The sequence below is a fragment of the Oncorhynchus mykiss genome, chromosome 5, assembly GCF_057628025.1.
Source record: "Oncorhynchus mykiss isolate SJ-2025 chromosome 5, ASM5762802v1, whole genome shotgun sequence".
NCBI lineage: Eukaryota > Metazoa > Chordata > Actinopteri > Salmoniformes > Salmonidae > Oncorhynchus > Oncorhynchus mykiss.
This window is the reverse complement of record NC_143026.1, coordinates 31,092,708-31,116,797: the sequence shown is the minus strand read 5'-3', so window position 1 is coordinate 31,116,797 and position 24,090 is coordinate 31,092,708. Positions and strand designations below refer to the sequence as shown.

The following is a 24,090-nucleotide window of genomic DNA, read 5'->3' as shown; positions in this document are numbered from 1 at the left end:
CCTCAGTCACTAGAGAGATAAAAGATGTACTTATGAAAACCACAATAGGTTGTAATTGGGGTCAATACAGAGGTATTAATGCAATACTGGCGTCCTCAGTTCTGTGCCAAATGTTTTCTCCCACACAAACACACACCCACCCAGGGTGAGAGGGTCACCACATGGTATCCACTGACCATTTCTAAATATATGGCAGAAAACAGACTCATTAAAGTGATCTCTTTGCTTTTTATTAGGTGTTATATCTATGTAACGCAGACAATTGAGAGGCGTTTCCACTCCCTGCAGATGCCAATTGCGTGTGTGCGGGAGAGTAGGCCTGTGTGTGTGTGTGTGTACATGCATGTCCAGCCACACGTGTATGGGTGTTTGTATGTGTGATGGGAAGAAAGAGAGCGCATACCTAAAGTATGAACATCTGTCAAAGCAAGCATGTCCATATGCAACATTGAATGTGTGACTGTGCGCAGTCTACCAGCGGATGAAAGAATTCAAGTTAGTAAATCAGTCGCTGTCAAAAGTAGGTGAAGTTCAACACAGGAACCTGTCAGACAGTCAATATACATGGATTAAAAGTACCCTTTTAATACCTTCAAGAGTCACTGCATAATATCTTCGAGGTGATAGATTTTGACCCACAGGAGATTTTTACGCTTCATACTAACAATTAAAGATTAATTGAATGCCGACTATTAACAAAGCATCCGATTACACAAGTGGCGCCATGTGTCTGTTTGAACAAGTACTACAGGACCTTCTGGGGCAGTGTGACCCGTAAGCAATAAGATAAATTCCCATCAAGAGAGGGGGTGTGGGAATTGTGTAAAGGTGCACAGCAGATTGCAGTGAGTGCTTGTGCATGCATGCGAACAGTGGACTTAGTTTACGGTACTCACCACCAATGATTTAACTTAAATTCCTGTCAATATTCCATCATTTCTGAGCAGCACTCCGATTGGTCCAGTATACAGTATTTCTGTCTTACCCATCCACAACATAAGAGACAAACAGAAAGGTTTCCACCAAGCCACCTGAGAGTACCAAGTGCCAAAAGAATTCAGTCAAGTCACTGTCCCTGGTTTGTTATGTAAGCCTGTGCATTCTTAATGGTCAGGGGTTTGGAGCCAGGCCTGGACCCAGATGCCTGCGTCTGCTGTGTATCTGTGGTGTTCTTGCTGGTAGGCTGTGTTTGTTTGTGTAAGAATAAGCGTATTTGAATGACGGTGGTATGTATAGTATGCAGTGAGAGGGAAGGGATAAACAGTGAAAACAATAGCCTATCTACAATATACTTGGAGGTATTTCTTACAGCCTTGCATCCAAACCATGACAAACCACTGGTCTGAAGAGTTGTGTGACTACAATGTACAACCTTTGAACAAATGTACATTTGTAACATCAAAGAAATTAAGGATTGCGCCTTTGTGGCCACAGAATGAAATGCCCCAAACAAAAACATTTAAGCCAATCAACGTGCAGTACTCACAAAACCCCTCCCCCTCATCCCAACCAGGTCAACACTGACCTAATATCTTCCTTTCTATAGACAGATTGTGTTTTTAAATCAGCATTTCAAAATAAATACATGTCCTCTCAGGTCTTTCCCACAAACACTGATCCCAAATCCCCATCCTTCGCTCTGGAGAGAACAGTCCTTATGGGGCTGATGTCAAAGGTCACAGAGGATCACTGATCAATAACCCCCTGCCTGATCGATCAGACTTCCTTTTCTTTTCTCTCCACCAACCAGATACAAGCTCACTGCATAACAAGAGAGCTCGGGATAGAACGAGACAGGGGAATGGGAGAGAGGCCTCCCTTCCTCCCTCTAGGATCACTAAAGTATTTGAGTCTTGCTTGATATTGTCAAGGACTAGGCATTGATGAGAGCGGTGCATCATGATACACCTGCCTTGCTATGGAGTCCTCCTGTTTTTGTTGTAGAACTAAAAAAGGGGTCTTACAGGAGATGTAGCTCTCCAGTTGGTAATTATTTCCTTATGGCAAAAAACACCCACATCTCCAGACATTTAGACTTACTTGCTACGCTTCTCACCCAGATTGGTAGCCTATTTGACTAACAGATATTCTGTACAGAGTAAGTGCCTAGGGCGGAATCCAAATAAAGCTGCAGTGGGTGTGTGTGTGTGTGTGTGTGTGTAAAATGAACATTAATCGCCAATAAGGCATTGAATTTAATGGAATAATCACACACATGAAAGATTTGGCATGTAATGAAGAGCCAGAAATCACCATTATCAAAGTAGATTTCTAACTAAAAATGGGGAGCTAGCCGATGCATATGGACAGAATTATGAAATGTGTCCAGATTAAATTTTCAGTTTCTGATGATTGTCTAAACACTATCAAAATAATCTGTCAGCTTTGATTATCAGAAAAGACAGATAAGGGCTGTTTTTCAGCATCTTTGCCAATACAAAATGCACAGGTTGTATTTTGAGGGCAGTGTTCTCATTCCAAGAATGAATTATGCTCCTCAAAAGATTAATTGCAGAGCACCAGTAGTTACAAATCAGAGAAATAAGATGACGGAATAGGAAAGGCACTCATTGCTAAATCATTAATAATGAACTTGCATTACGTTGAGTCCAAAGCGGGACCCGAGGATGACATAATATGGACGGGAGCCAAGAGCTGGGCAGTTAAAGGTGGAAGGCATTAACCGCCTTCACTCCTCACAACACGGACGCTATCACGGAAGCAGACAAATCGCTCTGAGTGGGTTTCGGTCATCTTTCAGTGTTGCTGTCTTATAATATTAATGTTTGAATTCTTTGAAGCAGACTTGCGTTATGACACAGGGGCTCATACATGGGTTCAAGTCAGATTCATCAAGACTTGAAAAGGCAATTCCACATTACAACTTCACTTTCATTATCTTCAGCCAATACCAATGTGTACATATATGAAAACAATGCATTTCAAAGTTATGTAGAAGAAAATATACATTTCTACCTGATGACAAAAAGTTTCCATTTTAAAAATAGTGAATTTCAAAAACACTGAGATAGGCAGTGACATGGTGAACAAGAAAATGACAGGAATCCTGTATAGCTCAACAAAACAAGTAGTACAAAAATGCTTGTGCATTTTCATTATTGTGTGTCAAACTTGACTGACTCATTGACAGCAACTCACAATTACCCTAGATTCTTTCTACATAGAAAGACACACTACAAGCCAAGTGGCTGAATTCCATAATACATTTGCTTAAAATGGACCATTTCATATGCAGCACACCCTCCAGTGACATGGGGAAGGGTAGGAAATTAGTTAACTTTCAAATGAAATGTTGATGAAGATTGGGGATATGATCTGTGCAGCTTTGGCCACAGAGACCTCAATTACGCTCGCTCTCCTTCCTCGTCATCTGTCTTGACATTCTCATTGGTCGTCAGACATCATGCAGGGAGCTAGCCCGAGTCCCCAAATTATGACTATGATTAAAAATGTAGAGATCACAGCTATATTTATAGACAGTTCAACCTGGACCTCACTTCACACACTGACCACGGTCATCATCCTCAAGCCAAGACCACTACATCATCCTTTCACACCTTCCGCTCACCTCCTTACTATGAAATATTAACACCAGCATACTGTATTTTGGAGGGTGGGTTAAATGGGGGAAAGTAGCACCTGTGCATTTCATCACTGGGCAGCGATAGACCTGTGTGCTTCCTCTCTAGACAGTAGCTATTAGTGTTGGTAGATACACCTGCATAATGTGTCCATTAGAAGCAGTGTCAATTGCAAACATGACAGTGATACCTGAATGCGGTGTCCTTATAGGACAAGACTGCGTAACACACTGCACCTCCTGTCATTTGTTGTAGATGTACTGTGTGTAACCCAGGAGTATAAAGCCTGTATGTGTCTTCAGAAAGGACAATTTTCTGCCTTACTGTATCGTCTGCAAAAAGCTAGTTGGATCCAGGCCAAGGTGTGTGAGTGTGTGTGTTGGAGTGCTGGGAGGGAGATGTAGGCAGGCAAGCAGGCAGGAAGGAAGGTACATTGGGTGCCTGTGAGGTCGGGGGGGATAGGTGGAGTGTTAACAGGGGAGACACCTGACAGCAGTGGGGTGTATGCGCCCTGGCACTTCTGTACATTCATGTCACCGCGGATAAAGTCAGCACCTGTGAAGAAGAACTACAGCACTGCTGCCACGGTCAGGGACAGGAGGAGTTCTATATATGTTGGTTCTTGTGTCCTCCTCGGTCTCCCTGTGCTCACTGAACAGACAGCTAGGGACAGGTGGGCACCGGTGGAGATGCCAGCACCCTTGTCATTGTCAGGCACATGGTATGAGATGCATGTACAGAACACAAGCTGAAGCTGTGGTTCTCTCTCTGCTTGGGTAACAGTCAAGAAGTCCACTTGGGATGTGACCTTGTGTGAGTCAAAGTGCCTCTCCTCTCCTTCGACTGGAGAGGCAGGATCTGGCTAACACTTTATTAGAAAATGACAATGGGGCACACGCTAGTGTTAGGAAGTTAGCGCAGATGAATAAGCGAACATGATACTATTGAGGCACAGCCATGGTGGAGAGTGAGTGTGAAGGGCTAGTAGTGTTGTGTATTGTAGAAGACATGGCATAATGCCCAGCGAGAGTCATCAGATTGAACCAGTGTGTGGGCTGCTTACTTAATTAGACTTTGCACGGTACCGGGTGCAATAATAATCAGTTCTCATTCATCAAACTACTACTGGCTGAAAAAGAGAGTCATCTTACGTTTAACTAGAGGTTAACACAGAAGGAGTGCCTATATCCATCACACTTCCCTGATCCTGGCTTTCGGCTTTCACTCCTGTCTCCATGTATATGGAATATTAAATAAACACACACACGCTGGACAGGGGCTGCAAAACAAAGCCAAAACAACTATGATTGGATGGCCCTCCGCTCTTGGCAGCAGTTTACCTGTTCAATAAATCTGCCTCCCGCTTCCAGTCCTGACATGCATGTCTAAGGGGGATCCACGCGCCTTTTCCTGCCCCATAACACACAGCACAGCTCAGCAAAGCCAAAGGTTACCTGGAGTTGGGCTATCTATCAACGTGTTCCCAGTTCACCCCTGAAGAATGGCTTGAGCTAACTCAAGCTAAAGCCTGGTACTGCCACCTCCTGGCACAGGGAGTAAACAGGGGAACCCCTCAATCCCAGAGTCCTGGGAAACTAACCTCTGCCTACCAATGTAATGAAGCACTAGTCCGGTTAAAGTAGTTATAAAGCTACAGGTTATAGAGGTGCTAAAATTAATGTGAAAACACATTGTATGTGCACAACATACAGGTAACTGCCAAAATAAAAGTTAACACTTGAAAGAGGGATAAAGTATATTGAAAGCTGCAGTTTCCACACAGGCGTGGTTCCTGAGTTAATTAAGTGATTAAAACATCCCACTTATGGGAGATTCTGGAGCGGTACCCAAGACACACTATTCCACCACTCGTGGAAGAATGTGTTCCTTTATTTTGGCAGTTACCTGTATTTGGATACTACACCTAGAAAGAGCCGGTCTGCAACAACTTCTCTCACTAGCACATAATGGGACATAATTGTCTGAGTGGTGGGTCGTTTTTTTTCTCCACCTCTTTTCTTTCTAAATTACTTAAAATGACTTTCCCAACACTTGTGCTTTAAGCAAACATCCAACTGTGGTTAAACGGTGTGGAAAAACTCACCTTCAGCAGTGGGGCGGGGAGGGAGAAGGGGAGACAAAGATGGGCGCATGTGCTGTGAATTAGCTTTCGCGGGTAGGCTTGTGGTGGAAGTAACCTTGGAAACCAGCACGGTTGTTTCTGCATGGCTGCAGTCTGCAGTGCCTCAGGGGCTCAGTGACCCGGGTGCGAAGGGAGGAAGAAAGACAGCAGGCCGAGACACACACACTCCCCCTCTCACCAGTGGCCCCCGGGGAACCCTTGCACGCACCTCCAACCAACCAGCCTCTCTGTAAGGCCTCACTCTCTTTCTCCTTGCAAGTGAGTCGTCTCTCTCACTCTGCCTTTATGTAAGGCCTATTCGCCCCCTCAGTCTCACTCAGCCACTGTGTAAGGCCTTGCTCTCCCTCTCCATGTGGGAGCCCTCTCTTTCTATGCCACTGAAAAGCAGCCACCAGTCTCTCATCATGTTCATATCTGAATGGTGGGGCTAACTAACTTGGTCTATATGTTAAGAGCCCTTTCTGTCTTTTACACACACTCAATGCATGGACACTGCACAGCCAGAGGCTGATGATGTTCATTTCAGCCAGTTTATTCACACAGCACATACTACAGTGGGTAATGTATTTCATAACATTGTACAGCGCTGTCACGCCTGACAAAAGACTCTTGATCCTATCAGTAGTATAAAAATAGTGTCACTACAAAAGTATAAATTAAGCCTACCGATAAGACAACTCAAATCCACAAAAACAGAACAAAACTATTTGCCAAAGCGTGATAAAATGACAAATTATGGAATCAAAATAAGAAACTTGAAATATTTTTTTTTTGCAGCCCAGCAGAGTATAAAAAGAAAAGCATGACAAGTCTCCATAAAATAACAACACAGACTATTCTCAATTCCAATTGAGCATCAAAAATTCTGAACATGAGGGAAAGACTATTCATGTTAGCCATCTTGTATTTACAGTTAACATTTGCATCTTTTTTCAACACACCCAATGGAAAAAGATTGCGACCTGTGTTCCTGTGAAGCCATAGGTTAGCAGCAATTTTTTGTATTATTTTAAGTTTGAATTTAGTTCTCTATAACAGTATTTAGCTTGAGTTGTGAGTATCAAAACCTTTGAAATGCTAGTTTATAAAAAGAGGTATGGTGTTATCAACGGTGCTCCCCATTTCTGCAACACTTGCTCCCTCTAGTGGAATAAAACAGCAGTTCTCTTGTATTTACACACTGCCACCCCTGAAAGGAGTACGTCAAAGTTGCCCCTAGACTGAGCTAAAGTCAGTCTGTGCCTTTGCCCCTAATGTTTAAAGCTAGGATTTTGGGAGGTTAAGCAGATCTTAGATCTGTGCCTAGGAGCAACTTCTGACCCCCTGAAACTGTTCCCTCTTAGAAGAAACACACTGGCTTATATGATAGAATAGATCAGTACTCTAGTATTGATTACATGCATATCTTGTAATAATTCTAATCTTACCAAAGAAAGCGTATGAGACAATCGTAGTAGTAGTATTGGAGATACCGACATCAACGACGGCGTGTTCAGGATCATTTTTTGCTTGAAATCCTAATTTAAGATCTACAGGTAAAAATCCATTCACTACGGTTGCTAAAAAAAAAAGACCAAACTAAAACATCAATTTCAGTTCCATTATCTATATGCTACACTTACTATTTGATCATATTGGACAGATCCAAAAATTATCATGTCGGAGCCTTTACTGCATGTCCTTCAGTCATAGAATTTGAGGTAAAAAAAAAAAAAAAGAAGCACACCACTGCTTTGGACAGAGGAAAGTTAAGTCTGAACTATCTATACTGAATGGGAAGGTTATCAAGATGTACCTTGGTGTGTGACACTCACTTCCAATATAGCATTGGTCAAGCCATTTGAGATGTTATGCACATTCCAACTAATTTGTGCAAGTTTGTACAAAGGCAACAATGATTTCACACACTCAACTCCTAAATTAGAAAGTGTCTCTCTGAACGGAGGCCAGACAAAATTCAAGTGCGGGGAAGGTTGAACATACATTGGCAAAACATTTAATCCTTCAATCGAAATCATAAACAAATCCAGTGCATTAATTAAAAGCATGAAAACATAAACAGCCACACCACTAAGTTTCTTTGGACTATTTGCTTTTGGATAAATTAACACATGGGTCTATCTTTGATGTAAAAAGTACAAACAACAAATGAAGTCTAAGAAAGACTAATAAATATGAGAAACTGACATAGTACATAAAGACACATGATGCTTGGTGTAGTGGAAGACGGTCTAAAAACAACATGGCTAAAGACAATTGAGGACCAGACTGAAAGACACCACAATGAAAAAGTAGAAAGATGCCACTAACAAGCCAGGGGCAATCAGACCAACGAGTTCCCAAACATACCCACCCCAACTGTCAAGTCATTCAGTATAGTCACTCAGTAACACAGTGGAGTTGAATCGCAACATTGTCCAAAACGAATCTGAAGCCAGGCCATACACAACCACCGGAGGTCATGCTCGCCTTAAGCTGACCATACGATTATAAACTGAGATTTTGCCACAATTTGGGATCCACTACAATCGCAGGTAAATCGTGATGTTGTAAGCTCCAACCAGGTCACATAATGTGATTGGGTGAAATAAGTGCGATTATGGGTTTTGCACAGTCCCGATCCACATTCTAGGTCCCGATTATTTTTCTGCACACAATGTTCTGTCGTATCTTGCGTAGTGAGGGGGGTGCTACAAGGTGACTTGCAACTTGTCCTCCGTTGCTCAGCTACAGCCACACAGTAGGAGGTGGCCATGACACATCTGGAAATAGGACAGGGAGGGGTCTAGACATGTCGCAATGTGAGCAAACTGGTGTAATGTGAGCACACCTGTCGCAGACATCAGGGTGACTACTAGAGATTATGCAGACAATTTGCATAATGTAAGTGGGCCAACGACGTAAAGATTTGTATCGTTGTCTAATGTATGCCTAGCTTAGTCCTTCAAGTAGTTACTAAAGTCAGACAACTTTAAGCCATGGATGAAAAGAAGGCAATTTGATAATGTGAAGGCATGATGTTGACTATGACGTCTAAGGTCAGAAGTAACCTCGCCTGGTAACACAGTGCAATAAAGTGGGACTTGAAAAGTGTGTGGTTAAAATCGAGGAGAGAGCGGTCCTGTGATCCCATGTAGCTTGGTTGGCAGAGCATGGAACTTGCAATGCCAGGACTGGGGGTTCGAGTCCCACGGGTGACCAGTATGAAAAAAAAAGTATACAAAATGTATACACCCAGTACTGTAAGTCGCTGTGGATAAGAATGTCTGCTAAATGAATTATATGTCAATGTAGAGAGCCGCTACAGCTGTATTATGTTATCACATTGACCATATTACTTTTGGGAAACCCAGTCGAGTCGGAGTTCGGGCATATGACTTTGATATGTGAAAACCATTTATAAGATGCATACTTTCAGATTTTCTGAACTTAATTCCTTGTTTAAATTAGTTGCGCTGCTCATGCTTTGAAGTCCACTATGTAGGGAAGAGGATCTAACTAATGGTTAGATGGTGATGGAAAGAGACCAGTCAATTAAAACCAGTGCTTGTTTCATCTGCTCCTACCATAGACTTCCAATCAAGTCTCATTCTGAGGCGCTGTGAAACCATACTGCTTGACAGAAGCAGAGCCGGCTGGTGGACGAGACTAGGCTAGAAGTGATTCAGCGAAAGACAGTGTTCTTTAAGGCTCAACGAATAATAGAGGTTACTAGCTAGCACCATATGCAACACCCTTAACATCCTTGACATTTATCCTAGGAATTTTAAGCCATTCAACTGCTGATAATTCTTGGTTGTTGCATTTGGCACTAACCAGATCAGCATCTTGAGAAGATCCCCCTATTCCTTACCTTCTTGAACAGTATCCAACCAGTCCAGGTGTTTGATAAAATGAAACATCCCATGGGGGATTCGAACCTACGCCGCAAGTTGTGACAATTGTCCAGGAACCAGACGCTCTACACTGTGAACTAGCTAGTTACTAACTTGCCTGTGGACTTCTGGCAAGGACGCTTTCGTGAAAATGTGCTGGATCACATCCAACTATGTCAATGATTTGAATTGGCCGATACAGAAACTTTTACATAATTTAATGATGTGCTCAGCTGGTTGTCCTCAGCATCATAGCTAATTGTGCCAGGTTGGCCTATGAGAAACACTAGCAGCTAGCCATTTTAGACAACAGGTATAAACCTTGGGCCTAAGCGAAAGTTTACGAGTATGGCCCCTCAGGGTTCCCATATCCCTATGTAGATGGTCTGTAGTCATTGGTGGAGAGGTCATGGTTAGGTCAGCGTTGGTGGTCAGGCTAACGTTCAGGCCATGTTGGAGCGCAGGAAAATGAGTTTGCTCATCTCCTCAGTGGTGACCTGCTGTCTCCTCTTCATGGCCAGGCTCTGCTCACACACGCTCACACACTCGCTGCGGATGCCCACGGCGGGCACGGCCAGCAGCCACAGTGCTAGGCGTGCCAGTCTGGGGAAGCGGTCACCCACCGCGGTGCTCCAGTAGTGGAAGAGGTCTGGGGTGGTGCCCTGAAGGAGCGGTTCAGCCAGATACTGGAAAACCTCCTGTCTCACCTGGGTCTGGCTTTCATCTGACGATGCCTCCGATGACACAGCTACTACCCCTCTGGTGTTCACTCCACCCCCGGGGACGTTCACTCTAAGCCGTTTTGTTGTTGAGGGTCCATCCACATCCTCACCTCCGGACCCCCCACCGGTGGCTTGCCCCCCATCGTGGGGGTCTGTGGCCATCTCGCAGGCGCGGGCGATGATCTCCTCATGCTGGTAGGCTGGGACGGGACGCAGCTTCAGCTGAGGATCCAGGACCATGGCTACCTGGTGGGCTTTCTCCACCTTAAAGTTCTCCTTCAGGGCTTCCAGGAAGTAGTGGCAGAGCTTGCTGGCAGTCCCCACCTCCCCAGCCTTGGAAGTGAACAGTTTCTCCAGTCGCAGGTAGACAGGTAGCACCTGCTGCAGGGTGGGCCTCCTCTGACTGCTGAGCTCCAGGGCGGCAAGGCGTAGAGGGGCCAGCAGGCAGGCCAGGGTCCCCAGCAAGTGTTTGTTGAGGCCCTGCAGCGTAGAAGCTGTGGCCTTGCTCCTCCCGTATGCCTCACATATCTGCTCAAAGTGGGCATGCACCTGAAGCAGGGCCTCAGCCGTGCGGTCCCAGCAGGGAGGGGTGGGGCTAGGCCTGGGGGGAGCGGAGGGGTTAGACGTGCCCTCGTCGATGGTGGCACTGGTGGAGTCGTCACGTAACGAGAGGCTGGTGGAGGCAGCAATGTCACGGCAGGTAGCCAGCAGCTCAGTCAATTCTTGGAGCCCCCGCGCCTGCAGGCTGCGCTTCCCAAGCACCGCCTGGACCACTACACCCAGCGAGCACCCGGCGCATCGCAGACACACCCTCCCCCGCCCGGCTCCACCCAGCGGCGAGCCCCCCACCCCCACCGCAGACACCCTCGGCTCAGTCACGTACACCGTGCGGATGTCCGACATGACGAACTCCGACAGCACGTTCTGGGTCCACTGGTGTACCTGCTCAGGTCCCTCCCTCAGGTCTGCCTCCTTGACACCTAGAACATAGCGTTTGAGCCTGGATCCCTCCACCTGGTAGGCTGTCAGCACTAGGCAGGCGTCAGGCCCCACTGCCTGGGAGTGGCAGGTGACGGCGATGCCCAGTGAGGTGTTGGAGCCCAGGGCGCAGGTCACCTTCACCTTGATCTGGTTGTACATGCGGGGAAGCTGGCGCAGGGCCAGTGAGCTCATGTTGCCCAGGGCTTCGCGGGTGGAGTAGGCACCGTGGCGGGCGCCCGTGTCCACTAGAGTCTGGGCCAGCTTCAGGAAGTCCTTGCTGTTGAGCATGTTGAGCACGCCCAGGTCTGTACACATCACCCTGAGGAGACGCTCAGCCACCTGCTGCCTTTCCTTCTCCGGTAGTCCACCACTGTTCTCTGTGGATAGAGAGAGGCATAGGAGAGGAGCAGTGAGAGAGTGAAAGGAGAAATAGAAAAATAGATGGAAAATGAGGTAGAGGAGAACGAGTTTGAGTGTGTTTTCATAGGCAGTGTGGCCTAAGTGTGTTCATTCATAAGCAGCATGACTATGACATTCATGAATAGTAGCCTACTCACGGTTGGTGTAGTGGTTTCTCTGTGTTGGCTGGGGCTGAGCCTGTATCTGGACTTGAACTATTTGAGCTTGGGCCTGATGCTGGGGCTGGGGGGACCTCCACAGTTGGTCCTGTGAGGCTGGGCCTGGTGATGTCTTTGGAGACCCCCCTTTGGTGTGGTTCTCATTATCCGCTGGGGGGATAGAGGGTTAGCATTCTGTGATAGAGAAGGTCAACAGCTACAAGTTGGTTAATTGCTAATAATAACATGAGGTTGGCTAAAGGGTTAACTAATGACTAATTGTTAATGGGCCAGCTAGCAACGAGCTACAATGGATTTAGCTAAAAGTTAATAACCAAAGGGTTGGCTATTGGCTACTAGCGCAAAAGTTAACAGATAGTTACATAGGGTTAGGAAACAACCACTAGCCTCTAATAGTGGCTACACATTATAAAACAACAGGGGTGAAATGGTTGTAACAAAGCATACTCAATTTAATATGCAAAAAATGAAATTAGAAAATGCAAAAATCAAAGTGTAGATGAAAATATCCCTTCTCTCTCCTAGGAATTTGTACGTTTTAGCTTGGAGTGCTGTACAGCAGCTATTTCGGACACCTAATTTGGCTGAGCTTTGTACAAAGGAATAAGCAATTCCAATAGCTGGAAATACAGTATCTGAAGTATTCAGCCATTACAACAGTACATTTCCACTTCTGCTGAAAGCCCCTCTCCAACCCATTTGACTGATAGTGTTACACTTTAGTGTTACACTTGGGCTACAGCCAGTCTGGTGCTGTATCTGTCCCTCGAGGTGCAGGTAACTCACCAGCGTGGGACTGCATGTGCTCCAGCAGGTTGTTGTAGAACTGGAACGGGATGCCACAGGCGCCACATGTGTAGGGTTCTAGAAACACAAGGCCCAGAAAAAAGGGTTCCCGTATTGTAACAAGAGCACATCCACTGTGGACCTGCCCAGTCTATCCCCTGAGTGGTCCAAGATCTAGGCCACTGTGACAAGATGTTTAATTTTAACACATATAAAACACATGTTAAACCTACTTAATATCATCTATCTATGCCATTGAAGAGTGATTGAGTCTTCCTACCTAGAGACTTGGTCTCTGCCACTGTCGCCTTGTCTTTGGGGTTTTGGGGACTGTAGGCCCGGATTGTTGTGAAGCACTTTGTGACTAATGCATTTGCAAAAAGATGTAAATAAATAAACATCATTTGATTGCTTGCTTAATTGAATACCTTTTTCATGACATTTCCCAACTGGCTTGTCAATAGTAAAAGGTTTTTGCTGAAGGGCACAGAAGCAGTATGGCCAGCTGAAGTAAAGTATAAGTCATCTGCTGCCACGACAACACTAAAAAAACAGTTATGCCAACATAGTCTCTTCCAATTCACCATGGAGTAACCTGCCCAAATCCAAACCTTCACATCAACTACTACAAGATCACAAACAATTACGAAATGGAGGTGCAAGTGTGACAAGCCCAAATTAACAGGGAGACTGATAAGAAATGACAAGTGAGTAGGAAAATATCAGTGGCAGTAGCTGCATCTCATTATGGTCAAAATAAACAACACGGAGAGGGTGAAATGGTCACATTTGTGTTTTCAGGCAGGCAGCGAGAGAGGTGGACTCACTCTGTGATGCAGGGAACGAACCGGCCACCAGGGGGCTTGGAGTACCTGAGGGAGAGCGTGAGAAAGTGACATCACAGACATTGCATAGATTTTTAGATAGGATTCCCTATTTGTCACCAATTTCAGAGTGTGCACTTGTTCTCCTCCCCTTGTGGAGTTAAAAGCATTCGATTGATGTAAGCATTGGCTAGAGAATGTTACCCCATATTTCTAAGCCAATCAATTATTTTGTTTATCCACAAGGGGGAGAAAATTAATGTGTACTTCAGGGAGAGGGGTAGAGAATCAGACCAAGGCCTCAATTTGAATGTGCTTGGACACTAAACCAACACTCACACTCCTGTCTGATTCACTCTCCATCCACCCCAGTGTTCTACCCAGGTCTCAGTAAGAACACATCTGTGCAGAAAGATATTCATAAAACACAGAGGCACACAGCTTATGAGAAGTGCCTCAGTGCTTACCGCTTGAGTTCTGTGAACTGTTGGTGTCCACCAGGCTGGACTGGGTCTTGCTTTCCATTTTCCGACTAAAGGGACTGTCTGTGAAAGATAAACAATGTTTGAACTGACAAGGAAAAAGGAAAACCATGGCGCGCTCCCGAAACATTTCCTACCTGGTGTGTAGAACCAGTTAGTCCACATACACAAAAAAATACCTGAGTGCAGACCTACTGTATTGTTTGAGTGACTGACAACACATGGGTGAAAAGCAGGTGGATACATATCATACAATAGTAGGGGATATTGACGCAATAGATGATTTCCGAAGCCTACACAATACCAATCCATAGCGAAACGACTACTATACTCTGTGTATTGAATTCTATCATGTCCTTGGTATGATTCACTCCCTTTTCTTCAAAGTTTTTTTATAAAATGAATATTCACCCATAGCGTTTAAATATGGGTCCGAGTACTCCTCTCCACTCTCTCTTTTGACCCATATTTGTGCGCTAGGAGAGACTGTCAAGCTTTAAATAGCTCTCCATAGACAAACTGCTCAGTGGAGAGAGATAGGAACTGATCAGGTGAGCGATATGATAGATAAGAGGCGCGAAGGCAGCGTTTCAGATCACAGCAGGAGATTGTAGCCTTGGTTTATGGCAGGGATGGGGACTACAATAAATGTGAACACCTCATGAGGGGCTGCAGTGCCCCACCCCAACCCACCTTTCCAGAGGCCCCCATCTTAATAACAGCGGAGAGAAAAAAGTGAAAATGTTAGTTTAAATGCAAGTTCGCTACCATTCTACACATTTTTGCCATGGGGCAGAGAGAAGATTTAGCAATTGTATAACTAATTTCATGCAATTCTACTCATTCTGCCATGGGGCAAAGATGAATGTTTGACGTTTTTAATATGACATCACAGTGAGAGTGGCTAATAAAATCAATGTGGGCCACGGTAATTTGACCATGAATACTACAAGTTTAGATACAGTGCCTTCAGAAAGTATTATTACTTCTCCATGCTCAAAAAATTATTGAATGTGTCTGTTTTTTTTTTTTTTTTACCCAGCTACCAGTAGGTGGGGTTGAGGGGAATAGTTCCGCGGGATTACAGTGATGTCAAATGATGTTACAGCTAACGGTTTGTGGGGTTTGATTAAACCTACCCACGATTTGGGTAAATTTGCAAGTCTATTTGATGGTCTAAAAGTTTACATCTTTAAGTGGTATACACTATACTGTATTCGTTCACGCGCAGTGATTGCAAAAGTCTCAGTTGTGAGAGTGCGAGAGCTGCTTAAGCACAGATCCCAGGCCAGTTCTCCATACCTGTTTCTAATTTAGTGGCACTGTATTTGCTAACGTCCATGTTTCCATCCACACTTCCACGTGATCGAGGCGACTTCATATTATCAAAGGAGAAATCTGTGGGAAGAGAGTTGTCATTATCATCAAATAAAGTGGTTCATTATTTTACTTTACATGAACCAATGAGAAGTGATTTGAGGACGCCGGTGAGTTTGATAGGTAAGAGAGGGAGGTTATTGACTACAACAGACGACTAGTCCCTTTTGTACACCTGTGAGATGACTTACTCATTGGTTGGTGAAGAGCCACATGCTCCTGGTATGGGTTGAAGTACTTATACTGCTTCCCACAGAACTCACACTCGTAGCTTCCCGTTTCTGTGGGGGACAATGAGAAAAAGTGGTTACATAAAATATCACATTTGCATGCGATAAATATACAAAATCTCATTCTGCAACGGTAAGAGTAGCATCCTTGGTGGTTCACTGAAATGGTTTCCTTCATTTTCAATAGTTGGGACATTGATAGACATCTAAATAATATGTTATTACTGTCATAAATTATATGTACTAACTACACCTATCCTGAGAGCAAAATTGCATTGCAATTTAAATGTGGATAAAACTAAAAACATTGCCTTAAACTGCAAAAGTAGGATTTCAGATATTTAAAAAAACTACTTTGAATATAAATAAAATATACAGTACCAGTCAAAAGTTTACACCTACTCATTCAAGGATTTTAATTATTTTTAACATTGTAGAATAGTGAAGACATCAAAACTATGAAATAACACATGGAGTCATGTAGTAACCAAAAAGAAAGTGTTAAATCAAAATATATTTTATATTTGAGATTCTTCACCCTTTGCCTTGAGAGCTAGGCTCACTCTTGGCATTCTCTCAACCAGCTTCATGAGGTAGTCACCTGGAATGCATTTCAATTAACAGGTGTGCCTTGTTAAAAGTACATTTGTGGAATTTCTTTCCTTCTTAATGCATTTGAGCCAATCAGTTGTGTTGTGAATTGGTATGGGTGGTAAACAGAAGATAGCCCTATTTGGTAAAAGACCAAGTCCATATATGGCATGAACAGCTCAAATAAGGAAAGAGAGTCCATCATTACTTTAAGACATGAAGGTCAGTCAATCCAGAAAATTATGAACTTTGAAAGTTTCTTCAAGTGCAGTCGCAAAAACCATTAAGCGCCTATGATGAAACTGGCTCTCATGAGGACCACGACAGGAAAGGAAGACCCAGCATCCAGCTTTGCTGCAGGGGAAAAGTTCATTAGAGGTACCACCCTCAAAGCGCAGCCCAAATAAATGCATCAGAATTCAAGTAACAGACACATTAACTGTTCAGAGGAGACGACGTGGATCAGACCTTCATGGTCGAATTGCTGCAAAGAAACCACTAATAAAAAGGACACAAAGAAGATGGACATTAAACAGGTGGAAATCTGTCCTTTGGTCTGATGAGTCCAAATTTGAGATTTTTGGTTCCAACCGCCATGTCTTTGTTAGACGCAGAGTAGGTGAACGGATGATCTCCACATGTGTGATTCCCACCATGAAGCATGGAGGTGGTGGTGTGATGGTGTGGGTGCTTTGCTGGTGACACTGATTTATTTAGAATTCAAGGCACATTTAAACAACATAGCTACCAAAGCATTCTGCAGCAATACACCATCCCATCTAGTTTGCACTTAGCGAGACTATCATTTGTTTTCAACAGGACAATGACCCAACACACCTCCAGGCTGTGTAAGGGCTATTTGACCAAGGAGGAGAGTGATGGAGTGCTGCTTCAGATGACCTGGCCTCCACAATCACTCAACCTCAAACCAATTGTGATGGTTTGGGATGAGTTGGACCGCAGAGTGAAGGAAAAGCAGCAAACAAGTGCTCAGCATATGTGGGAACTCCTTCAAGACAGTTGGAAAAGCATTCCAGGTGAAGCTGGATGAGAGAATGCCAAGAGTGTGCAAAGCTATCGTCAAGGCAAAGGGTGGCTACTTCGAAGAATCTAGAATTAGTTTAACACTTGTTTGGTTACTACATGATTCCATGTGTTATTTCACAGTTGATGTCTTCACTATTATTCTACAATGTAGAAAATATAAAAATAAAGAAAAACCCTTGATTTTCAACAAAAAAAAGGTTTTGGTTTATCTTCCTCTAAAAACAGAAATAAGTCATTATAAATAACAAACTGTCTTTATTTACCAGTGTGAACGAGTGATAGCCCCTCTATATAAAAGGGAGTTTCTGAAACACAGAGTCCTTTGCTGATGTGATGAAGAAACGGAATGAAAGTCCAGCGAGGATTTGTCAGTGAGTGACTCACTCATTCATGGCTTTGGATCAAAATACATAAGTACCAACATTCTTTCTGATAGTCTTAATTAATAAATGTTTTGACCAAAATAATCTGCTCATGTGTGTAATCTGCTCATGTGTGTGTTCAATTATTTGTGACATTGTGGTTACAATGAAGAATGTAAACAAAATCCTATTCGTAATGAATAAATCAGATGCGTGTTGCAAGCTTCATTTTTCCTCATTTTTTTTGTACTAATTTTATATCCAGCACCCGCATAACTCTCCACCTCATGGCCTCAAACTGCACCATTTTGTTTCTCTCCATCGCATTTGGATAATAGAGCATTTTAAAAGGCTGACATTGTTTGATTTTAATACTTCTGACAGACAAAATTCTATCGCCACCCATAACTTTTGGATTTAACATTCCCAGAAGGCAGGGATTATTACAACCTACTGCAGGCCTAAAACCTATGGGTTTATCCTTCTGAATTAACGATTATATTGAAGACAGTAGCCAGTTAATGAGTTGTGGGATTATTATGATGATTATTATTTTTATTATTCCTGCATTATAATTATAGAAATGCCCCTTAGAAATGTAAAATCTTACAGAATATCTAACTCAATATCACATACCAGATTTGCCCTAATGAAAAATGCCCCTTAGATATTAATTCAGAATCCTCCAATCCTCAATTGAATAAGATCTACAGGGACATATTATTGATCTACAAGTATTTTCATTTAGAAACTGCCCCATAATGGGTTCCGAAAACCGTGTCATACCAATTATTATTGGATTATTCACTATGGCAACCACTTGTTAGTATAAGATTGAAAATGTGCATTAACCTTTTTATCAAATTCCATTATATATTTGTGCCACTGTAGATGCTGTGTTTTTATTTACAGTAGTGATGGACAGCTGAAGGCATTTTTGTTTTTCTCAAGCGTAGCGCGCTGTGAATTCTGCAAACAATGATTCCATGATGGGCTATTAGCAGGACAATAGACTTCATACTTTTACAAAAAGGATAGTCTAATAGCTCGGCTAGGTGTGAAAAGAAAATCCCCGCAACTTGCAATGTATTAAGTACTCTAAAGTTTTACATTTCGAACTCCAAACCTCATGCAACCGCAAAATGTTGGATAAAGCATATACTGTACAGTATTTGTTCATCAACATCTTCATGCTTTTGTTAATAAAATTCTAAAAACACTTTCAAAATGCAGATGTTTATTTCAACTATCAGCAGGACACTAGGGAATAAATGTCACTGAATAGTGCCATATTTTCCTAACGGAAACACTTAGGCCTACATCGGCTACAATAAGAAAGGTTTTTTCATGGAATAGAAACACCATAATATTAATCAAACGAATTAAGCTACAAAACTAAATTCTCTGAGGGTAGCAATACGGGCTATAGCTGATACATTGGCAGAGAGCCAGGCGTCATTGGCGGAGAGCCAGGCGTCATTGGCGGAGAGCCAGGCGGAAAATTACAAGTTGAATATTGCAAAGAACAAAATTTAGTCACAATCCATTCCAGGCACACCGGTGAGCTCTCAGCAGGACAATAGACTTGCCGAGTTTAGGGACTTTAAATGTACAGTATTAATGAATGTTTGCGAGGCATGTCAATTCTCCCATCTCTTTTGCATAGCCCACCAAATGCACTGTTTTCTAACCACATCTGGATGGCTCCATAACAAATTACTATGGGAATAAAATCATTGAATGACAGAGCATGGGGACTGGTCTTTAAAATTCAGATTTTTATGTGGAAATGTAAGGATTATTTTGCTCTTCACTCGCAGTCACTTAATAGCCTAGGCCTACTCCAACAGGTCACGTTGTACAGCACCATATTTTCCTAACTCAAACCCTTAATTAAATCACTTTAGCTGTGATTGTAAAATTAATCAAGGCTCCCTTTGTTATTTAGTTTTATAACTAAAATGCTTGACTGTATTTAAAAAGACATGGATGACTTGTATGCTGTGTGATGACATGCACAAATGAATGATTGATATACTGTATATTTAAGTAGGCCTTGCTGCAAATAAGTAAGTTACGCTAAAACAGCTACAGTAAGAAATGCATTTGTTTTTCTTGGAATAGAAAACACATAATATTCATCAAATTATCAAATCAAAAAAATCTATCCCATATAGTCTGTGCTATTCAAGGCTCCCTTTGACTCCAAGTAATTTCTATAACTTAGCGTCTCAAAGATGCCCTCTGGTGGGCAAACTAACACTACCAATAATGGCAACAATGGCTGACAAATAACATGCAAGCAGTACGCCAACTTTTATAGGAAGAACCACTGTGTGTGTGTGTGTGTGTGTGTGTGTGTGTGTGTGTGTGTGTGTGTGTGTGTGTGTGTGTGTGTGTGTATATAGAATATATACACACACAATATAGAATATTTCTCTACATATATGGAGAGAGATATGTAGATATATCTATCTCACACACAACCTTTCAAAGTTTGGGGTCACCTAGAAATGTCTGTTTTTGAAAAGCACATTTTTTTTGCCCATTAAAATAGCATCAAATTGATCAGAAATACAGTGTAGACATTGTTAATGTTGTAAATGACTATTGTAGCTGGAAACTACAGATTTTTTATGGAATATCTACATAGGCGTAGAGGCCCATTATCAGCAACCATCACTCCTGTGTCCTAATGGCACGTTGTTAGCTAATCCAAGTTTATCATTTTATAAAGGCTAATTGATCATTAGAAAACCCTTTTGCAATTATGTTAGCACAGCTGAAAACTGTTGTTCTGATTAAAGAAGCAATAAAACTGACCTTCTTTAGACTTGTTGAGTATCTGGAGCATCAGCATTTGTGGGTTCGATTACAGGCTCAAAATGGCCAGAAACAAAGAACTTTCTTCTGAAACTTGTCAGTCTATTCTTGTTCTGAGAAATGAAGGCTATTCCACGTGAGAAATTGCCAAGAAACTGAAGATCTCATACAATTATGTGTACTATTCCCTTCACAGAACAGCGCAAACTGTCTCTAACCAGAATAGAGAGAGTGGGAGGCCCCGGTGTACAACTGAGCTAGAGGACAAGTACATTAGAGTGTCTAGTTTGAGAAACAGATGCCTCACAAGTCCTCAACTGGCAGCTTCATTAGATAGTACCCGCAAAACACCAGTCTCAATGTCAACAGTGAAGAGGCGACTCCGGGATGCTGGCCTTCTAGGCAGAGTTGCAAAGAAAAAGCCATATCTCAGACTGGCCAATAAAAAGAAAAGATTAAGATGGGCAAAAAGGACACATACACTGGTAAAGTGGTAGATTTGTACATGGTAAAAGGGATCTTGAAGAAGGAAGGCTATCACTCCATACCCTGTGGACAGTGCTTAATTGCAGCCAATTTCCTCCTACAACAGGACAATGACCCAAAGCACAGCTCTAAACTATGCAAGAACTATTTAGGGAAGCAGTCTGCTGCTATTCTGTCTACAATGGAGTGGCCAGCAAAGTCACCGGATCTCAACCCTATTGAGCTGTTGTGGGAGCAGCTTGACCGTATGGAACGTAAGTGCCCATCAAGCCAATCCAACTGGAGGTGCTTCATGAAGCATGGGGTGAAATCTCTTCAGATTATCTCAACAAATTAACTAGAAATCCAAAGGTTTGCAAGACTGTAATTGCTGCAAATGGAAGATTCTTTGACACAATTCATATTTCAATTAAAAATCATTATTTATAACTTTGTCAACGTCTTGACTATATTTCCTGTTCATTTTGCTACTCATTTCATGTATGTTTTCATGGAAAACAAGGACATTTCTAAGTGACCCCAAACTTTTGAACTGTAGTGTATATAAGGCAAAGTACGATGTGCCCAGTCACAAACCCCTAATCTGCCAAGCAACAGTAGACCAGCATACAGTGCAGCCTTACTTGGCCCTACTTTCTGGAAGGGTTCCACTGGCTCCTCCTCCTTGACGTCTTCCACAGGTCCTAGAACAACCTGCTCGTATGGGTCTGGGGTGAAAGGGGGGGCGACAAAGATATATGGAGAAAAAGAGGTCAAGTTAATTGACAGAGGTTACTTTATTTAAAGCAGCAGTAACCATGATAGTGGAAGTTAATGAAATCTGTTTTTTTTAGGGCAACAATGATACTTATGCTTACATGCTGACCAGACCGATCAGGTCGCATGCGCGAGCGTTTCAAAATAAATGTATGCATGTTATTCAATCATGGCGCCAACAAGCGTCAGCGTTGCCAGGCGCAAAAATAGAAGTCACTTTTATTTGTGACGCAGAACGCGATGCAAGTCCTGCCTCTCCCACTCCTTATTGGCTTTTGGAAGCATATACACACACGTGCCATCTCCTCTTTGGTTATACCCACGTGGGTGATTGATAGATGAACTTGAGGTCGGTTGTGGTAATGCACATTATTATGAAAGTTGCCAAGTCATATAAAGTTCAAAGAAGAAAAAGCCTGGAAGGCGGAGCGATCACTAGAAACGATTCAGCTGACCGTTTTATGTGTGGATTAATTGTCTGGGTTGAGGACCTTGTGCATTTCAGGTAAAATAACACAATGTTTATATCCCAGGACAAATTAGCTAGCAACAATGCTAGCTAGCTAAATAGGACAAATTAGCTAGCAACTGCAAGCTAGCTAGCTAAATTGCCATAAAAGTTCAATGCTTTTCAACATGTCTCCAAATTAATATAATTGGTTCAGAGTTTATTTTGATATTTCAACCTGCGTGTTGTGATTGTGTTTGGTGTGGGGGGGACGAAATCAATTTGCGTCCGGTATACAGTACATTTCCACAACACGATAATTTGGATAGCCACGTTAGCGTCGCCATCAGGTAGGTGCTAGGAAGCAGGCTAGGCAGTGCTAGGTATGAACAGCCAATCCACTAGGGTCTGGAAAACCTTAATTAGTGTATTTGGCTTTTTCAGCAACACCCGACAGGTGTATAAAAATCGAGCACACAGCCATGCAATATCCGTAGACAAACTTGGCAGTAGAATTGCCTTACTGAAGTGCTCAGTCGCTTTCAACATGGCACCTACATAGGATGCCACCTTTCCAACAAGTAGGTATGTCAGATTTCTGCCCTGCTAGAGCTGCCCCGGTCAACTGTAAGGGGAGAGAGGTAGCCTAGTGGTTCGAGCATTGGGCCAGTAACCGAAAGGTTGCTGGATCGAATCCCCAAGCTGACAAGGAAAAATCTGTTATTCTGCCCCTGAATAAGGCAGTTGTTCCCCAGTAAGCTGTCAATGTAAATAAGAATTTGTTCTTAACTGATTTGCCTAGTGAAATATAGGTAAAAAAAAATTAAAAAGCTGCAACACTCACTGCGACTTCCAAACTGCCTCTGGAAGCAATGTCAGCACAAGAACTGTTCGTCGGGACCTTCATGAAATGGGTTTCCATGGACGAGCAGCCGCACACAAGCCTAAGATCACCATGCCAAGCGTTGGCTATAGTGGTGCAAAGCTTGCCGCCATGGGACTCTGGGGAGTGGAAACGCGTTCTCTGTATTGACAAATCACGCTTCACCATCTGGGAGTTGGACTGACAAATCTGGGTTTGGCAGATGCCAGGAGAACGCTACCTGCCCCAACACATAGTGCCAACTGTAAAGTTTAGTGAAGGAGGAATAAATGGACTGGGGCTGCTTTTCCCCCCACACCTTAGTTCCATTGAAGGAACATCTTAACGGTTCAGCATACATTCTAGACGATTCTGTGCTTCCAACTTTGTGGAAGGCTCTTTCCTGTTTCAGCATGAGAATGCCCCCATTTACAAAACGAGGTCCATACAGTAATGGTTTGTCGTAATCGGTGTGGAAGAACATGACTGTGGCCTCCAAAGAGCTGACCTCAACCCCATCGAACACCTTTGGGATTAATTGGAACGCCGACTGCAGTGCCAGGTCTAAGGCAGAACAAGTTACCATTCGAATCCAAACAGACAAAGAATAGAAAAGGCCTAGTAGGAATGCAATAATGGAGAGTAAATGAGAAGAGGGTAGGTAGTCAGTTACCATCCACAGCGTGCAGGTCGCGGTGCTCCTGGAAGCAGCTGTAGTATTTGTACTTCTTCCCGCAGATGTCACAGGAGTAGCGGAAGTTATCTGCACTCGGATACACAGAGATCGCATTGTCTGGTCTGTGGCACACTGGCATTCAATGACATCACATCATGCTGGTCATAGTCTAGCGCACAGCACCGATTTGTTTCATATCACTTAGTAAGGTATAAAAACCAGTGGATGGTTTGCTGTGTTATGGGTCCATCGACTTTGCTTGTGTGTAGTGTTGGCATGTAGACCTATTCTCTTACTAGGGATGGAATCAACACAGTTGAGTATTGCAGTATTTTTTATAACATATCAAGTCTGACTCAAAGTACAGATTCTCATTTTTTTTTTTAAGTTGCCAGGTAGTTAACATTAGTTTGCGCTAGTTGGCTGTAACTGCGCCAAG

At 43.1% G+C, this 24,090-nt stretch overlaps 1 protein-coding gene across 9 annotated transcripts in view; it reads right to left on the bottom strand.

Annotated features, from left to right (window-relative positions):
• Positions 1-6,261: 6,261 nt before the first annotated feature.
• LOC110523597 (zinc finger protein 618) overlaps positions 6,262-24,090 on the bottom strand; it is a 36,883-nt gene continuing 19,054 nt past the window's right edge. For 2 of the 9 annotated variants that reach the window (XM_021602448.3, XM_021602449.3), the window contains 10 exons: positions 23,649-23,738; positions 21,533-21,616; positions 15,562-15,651; positions 15,296-15,391; positions 13,979-14,056; positions 13,515-13,559; positions 12,968-13,051; positions 12,688-12,765; positions 11,881-12,051; positions 6,262-11,700 (listed from right to left, as the gene is read on the bottom strand). In XM_021602448.3, coding sequence (XP_021458123.3) covers positions 10,064-11,700; positions 11,881-12,051; positions 12,688-12,765; positions 12,968-13,051; positions 13,515-13,559; positions 13,979-14,056; positions 15,296-15,391; positions 15,562-15,651; positions 21,533-21,616; positions 23,649-23,738 — 2,453 coding nt within the window. In that variant the 3' untranslated portion in view covers positions 6,262-10,063. The remainder of the gene's footprint in view (positions 11,701-11,880; positions 12,052-12,687; positions 12,766-12,967; positions 13,052-13,514; positions 13,560-13,978; positions 14,057-15,295; positions 15,392-15,561; positions 15,652-21,532; positions 21,617-23,648; positions 23,739-24,090) is intronic. The other 7 variants (XM_021602450.3, XM_090234490.1, XM_021602451.3 and 4 more) reach the window with 4 other exon arrangements.